We start from the raw sequence: 5351 nt of genomic DNA, 5'->3' as shown, positions 1-5351 counted from the left end.
CTAATCGGCGATGCCTCGGACGATTCAACGGGAAAGAGGTCCGTCGGCTGCTTACCAGGGCGGCGGCCTCTTATCGGAGCGGGATCCCTGTAGGAAAAAGCAGACGAAGAGGGAGGAAGTGGGATGCGGGACGAGGGAGGAAGAGTACGATGGATGCGGGACGAGGGAGGAAGAAGACGGGAGATGCGGGACGAGGAAGAGGAACGGGGAAACAGTGACTCGAGGAAGAGGAACGGAGAAACAGCGAACATGTATTAAAAAGGCCGGCCCAAATTAGGCGAAGGGGTGTACGGCGCGTCGACAGTTTGACGCAAAATGCGTCAAATAGGATATTCCCCCACGAAGCTCCGCCGTTGGGTCTCTGGATGCGTGCGGTGCAGCCACGCTAGGACTAGAAAGAACGGCGGCGCGACCACCTGTCGAGACGAGGCTCCCGTGCATCGCCACGGCGGGCCGAGCTTCCCACACCTGTTCGCCTCGCCCCCCTTACCCCTCTTATAGCCGAACTCCACGCGCCAGCGCCATGTCCCTCGCCGCCGCAGCCTCCCCGTCGTGCCGCTTCCTGTCGCCCTCCACGGCCGCCCGCCGCCGGTTCCTCCACCACCTCCTCGCCGCGCCCCCGAGGCCGCCGCAGCTTCGTCGCTGCTCCCCGTACCACTGGATGGCGGTACGTAGCAGCACACGTGACGCCCTACCCTTCTCCTTCCCCTTTTTTGTTTGTTGTACTGCCATCCTGCATAACTGTTTGACGATTGCCGCGGCAAATTGGATGATTAATTAACCTGCACCCTCGAGTTTAAGCCGATTCAGGATATCTTAGTTGCGCGTTTGGACTCGAGAGAGATTTGGAAATCGGGAGGGCTAGCCCTAGGCTCTAGCTGATCGGTGGATTTTAGTCTTGTATAGCTCTAAAGGAGAGCGATTATGATTTTGAGGGCGGGAGAGCACAAGAGTATGATGGTGAACTTGGCTTCTAGCAGGTCCAGCTATGAGTGAAGCCATGCTACTGATCTTTTTTACCGGTTGGTGCTGAAAATTCAATAGTGTTAAGCTATCTTGTGCAAGCGTGGCACCTTGAGTGTGATAATATAGGTTAAATCTGAACCTAACTATGCTGTGAAGGTAGCTTATCTGTTGCAGAAACTGGGAATTATGTGCCCACAAACATTTTATTTTGGAAAGGGCAGTTTACTCCTAACAAATGCGACAGTGTTATGCGATATCAATGTAATGAAATCTGCGATCATCATATATTTTTGGCACACTGTGAATGTTTTAGTGAAGCACATAGTCGTTGCTGCTCAGTGACGGCAAGCACTGGAGTTCACCTATGAGGGCTACTCCCTCCGTTTCAAATTACTCGTCGTAGAAATGGATGTATCTAGAACTAAAATACATCTAGATACATCCGTACCCGTGACAAGTAATTCGGAACGGAGGGAGTACATCTCAGCATCTGTTGTTTAACTTGCAGCAATTTTGGACTGAAGGATCACTGGAGAAGAACAACGCTCTGGTTGAATACCTGAAACAGTATGGTGTTGTTCGAACAGATAAAGTGGCAGAAGTTATGGAAACTATCGATCGAGCCCTATTTGTACCAGAGGGCTTTACCCCTTACATTGACAGTCCTATGCCTATTGGTTACAATGCAACGATATCTGCTCCTCACATGCATGCAACCTGCTTAGAACTTTTGAAGGATCATTTACAGCCAGGCATGCATGCTCTAGATGTTGGATCAGGTTTGTTGCTGACAGCCTGATACGCTGTCACTCTGTTTAGTGCCTTCAGATGATACACCTGTATCTGTATAAATAAATAACTTTATCAATATCCAACTGACACTTTTGTCTCAAACTACTGCCATCTTCATCCATTTCCTATCACAGGCAGTGGCTACTTGACAGCTTGTTTTGCAATGATGGTCGGACCAGAAGGTCGCGCAGTGGGGATTGAACACATTCCTGAGCTTGTTGCTGCTTCAACTGAAAATGTTGAACGGAGTGCTGCAGCAGCACTACTGAAGGATGGTTCACTTTCTCTTCATGTTTCAGGTATGCTAGTTGGTACTATGGTGTGTTGAGCCATTCAACACATCAATGAAATTTTAATTTCCGCTGGTCGTTTTATAGCCTCAAAACGTCAAGCCGATATGATATGCATACTATGATAAAGCAAATATTTCTATGGAAGTCCAAAACATCTGGAGCTCAAAGTTGTCCTGTTGCAATTCACAAAACCACAGATGGAAGGCTCGGCTGGCCGGATGTGGCGCCATACGATGCTATTCATGTGGGCGCAGCGGCACCCGAGATCCCTAGGCCGCTGCTAGAACAGCTGAAGCCTGGCGGGCGGATGGTCATACCCGTCGGCACATACTCTCAGGACCTGCAGGTGATCGACAAGAGCTCCGACGGATCCATCAGCACCCGCAACGATGCCTCTGTTCGCTACGTCCCTCTCACCAGCCGCTCTGCTCAGCTGCAGGACAGCTGAGATCCTTTGCTCTGGATCTCAAAATGTGTGTGTATATATGTGAGTGCCTATGATCTTTGTCCACCAATGTGGCGTCTGATGTTTAGATGGTTTGGTTTTGTATAAAATGCTTACTGCTGGTTGATGTTGCGTAGAATATGTGAATACGTGTTGTGTGTGGTAAGTTAGGAAATCGCTAGCGTTTGTGTGGCCTTTTTATGGCATGATTTGTCGCGGTTTAAGTTCAGTTCAGGTGCAATTTCTCAACTTTGAGATAAAGATGCAGCATTATCCTCTCAACTTCATGCCCTCTCATCATCTTTATCCGACCATTGTCCCCTTTTGCTTGCTAACGATGATGGGCCCAAGAGACCCAAGTCCTTCCACCTCAAAAACTACCCGATCAAAATGCCGGGCTTCCAACAGGTGGTCAGTGATGCTTGGGAGGAAACAAGGCATGTTGAGCCCTACAAAGGCTCTTCCACAAGCTTAAAGAAGACAAGCCAAAAATTCTGTGCTTGGAGCAAGACCCTCTTTGCCAACTCGAAGGTCCAACTCCACATGGCCCTCAAAGTCGTTCTCCACCCCGATTTAGCGCAAGAGAAAAGAGTTCTTAGGCTCTGTTTGGTTCAATTTTTATCGACGGATTTCGCTGCCGCGCAGCAAAATCTGAACCAAAGAGAGAACCCAACAGAATTCGATTTCAGAAATCCGCTGCCAAAATCTGAATCAAAAGCGGAAGCAGGTCAGGACGTGCTTTCCAAAATCTGATTCCGCTGCGGGTCAAAATCTGAAAAATCTGTATCAGCTGGTTTGCCAAATGACCAACATCTTTTTCACATCAAATTTTCCACAGCTATTTTTCCACAGCAGATTTTTCACAACTGCTTTTAGAAATCCACAGCCGAACCAAACAGGGCCTTAGTCTAGAAGAAAGTGACATCAGTAAAAGGCTTAGGAAAAAGATTATTAGCTTTGTCGTGTTGGAGAAGGTTAGGGAGCGTCAAACTCCAGAATCACTAACCTCAAAGAAGGAGAGCCAAACACTCGTTTCTTCCACCTACCTCAAAGAAGGAGATCCCAACACTCCGTTTCTTCCACCTACGTGTCAACCATTGAAGGAGAAAAGAAATTCATTCACCGCCTCAAGCACAACAACGATTGAGTCACCGAGCATGGGCACAAGGCAAACATTATCCACCGCCATTTTCAGAACATCGCAAAAGAGGCCCTTCACAAAAAAAACATTGTCCACCGCCACTTCAAGAACATCGCAAAAAGGGCCCTTCACATGACATTGACATCAATTGGGAAATCATTCGCACGCCCAATTATGACCTTCATGTATTGGGAGAGGCCTTCACCGAGGGGAGAGGCCTTCACCGAGGAGGAAACTAAGAGAGCTATTTTTTTCATGCCTAGTGACAAGGCACCGGGCCCCGATGGATTCATGGGTGCCTTTCTCAAGGAATGTTGGGATACTATCAAGCCTGACATCATGCTTGCCATCAACCATTTCTCTGATCTTCATGCTACGCACTTTCATTGGTTGAATTCTACCGACATTGCTCTTATTTTGAAGAAGGATGGTGTCGAGAACATCGGCGATTCTCGTCCCATCAGTCTTATCCATGTCGTTGCTAAGCTAATTGATAAGATGATGTCCAACCGGCTTGCCCCGCACATGAATGAGCTGGTCTCACACGCCTAAAGTGCATTTATTTAAAGAAGATGCATCCATGACAACTTCATGTATGTGCGCAGTCTCGCGAGACGCTTCTATCACAGGGAAACCCTGGCGTTGCTCTTTAAACTTGACATAAAAAAGCCTTTGACTTGGTGCATTGGGACTTCCTCCTCAACCTACTTCGACACCTTGGTTTTCCGCCTCGCTTCAGAGGTTGGGTTTCGGTCCTGCTGTCGTCGGCTTCGTCTCGTGTTCTGCTTAATGGCGTGCCCGGCGATCCCATTAAGCTAGGTCGGTGGTTGAGGCAAGGGGACCCTCTAACCCCCCTCCCCTCGTTATTCGTGCTCGCCATCGACTCGCCGCACCACATCCTGGCAAAGAGCATGGCTCAAGGAAATCTACACCCCTTGGTGGAAATGCTATGGCTATCTGAGCTTTGCTTTATGTAGATGACGCCACGATTTTTCTTGCGCCCATCAAGGAGGACATCCAGTTTTTCACTGACACTGTCAAGCACTTTGGGGATTGAAGAAAATATGCCCTAGAGGCAATAATGAAGTTATTATTTATTTCCTTATATCATGATAAATGTTTATTATTCATGCTAGAATTGTATTAACCGGAAACATAATACATGTGTGAATACATAGACAAACAGAGTGTCACTAGTATGCCTCTACTTGACTAGCTCGTTGATCAAAGATGGTTAAGTTTCCTAACCATAGACATGAGTTGTCATTTGATTAACGGGATCACATCATTAGGAGAATGATGTGATTGACTTCACCCATTCCGTTAGCATAGCACTTGATTGTTCAGTTTGTTGCTATTGCTTTCTTCATGACTTATACATGTTCCTATGACTATGAGATTATGCAACTCCCGTTTACCGGAGGAACACTTTGTGTGCTACCAAACGTCACAACGTAACTGGGTGATTATAAAGGAGCTCTACATGTGTCTCCAAAGGTACATGTTGGGTTGGCGTATTTCGAGATTAGGATTTGTCACTCCGATTGTCAGAGAGGTATCTCTGGGCCCACTCGGTAATGCACATCACTATAAGCCTTGCAAGCATTGCAACTAATGAGTTAGTTGCGGGATGATGTATTACAGAACGAGCAAAGAGACTTGCTGGTAATGAGATTGAACTAGGTATTGAGATACCGACGATCGAATCTCGGGC

At 47.4% G+C, this 5351-nt stretch overlaps 1 protein-coding gene across 1 annotated transcript; it reads left to right on the top strand.

Annotated features, from left to right (window-relative positions):
- Positions 1-351: 351 nt before the first annotated feature.
- Positions 352-2778, top strand: LOC123189546 (protein-L-isoaspartate O-methyltransferase-like). Its single transcript, XM_044601987.1, has 4 exons — positions 352-667; positions 1475-1745; positions 1893-2057; positions 2249-2778. The coding sequence occupies exons 1-4, from the start codon at positions 524-526 to the stop codon at positions 2497-2499; spliced, it is 831 nt and encodes a 276-aa protein (XP_044457922.1). The 5' UTR covers positions 352-523; the 3' UTR covers positions 2500-2778.
- Positions 2779-5351: the final 2573 nt, after the last annotated feature.

Source organism: Triticum aestivum, chromosome 2A (assembly GCF_018294505.1).
Source record: "Triticum aestivum cultivar Chinese Spring chromosome 2A, IWGSC CS RefSeq v2.1, whole genome shotgun sequence".
Lineage (NCBI taxonomy): Eukaryota > Viridiplantae > Streptophyta > Magnoliopsida > Poales > Poaceae > Triticum > Triticum aestivum.
Note: the sequence above shows the minus strand (reverse complement) of the source record. Positions and strands in the feature narration are given on the sequence as shown.

What these genes read in the sequence shown, in the direction of transcription:
- LOC123189546 (XM_044601987.1), top strand. Translation starts at nt 524, where the DNA reads ATGTCCCTCGCCGCCGCAGCCTCCCCGTCGTGCCGCTTCCTGTCGCCC. An exon ending in TGCTCTAGATGTTGGATCAG is followed by an intron (nt 1,746 to 1,892) that starts GTTTGTTGCTGA and finishes TTCCTATCACAG; the next exon opens with GCAGTGGCTACTTGACAGCT. An exon ending in ACTTTCTCTTCATGTTTCAG is followed by an intron (nt 2,058 to 2,248) that starts GTATGCTAGTTG and finishes ACAAAACCACAG; the next exon opens with ATGGAAGGCTCGGCTGGCCG.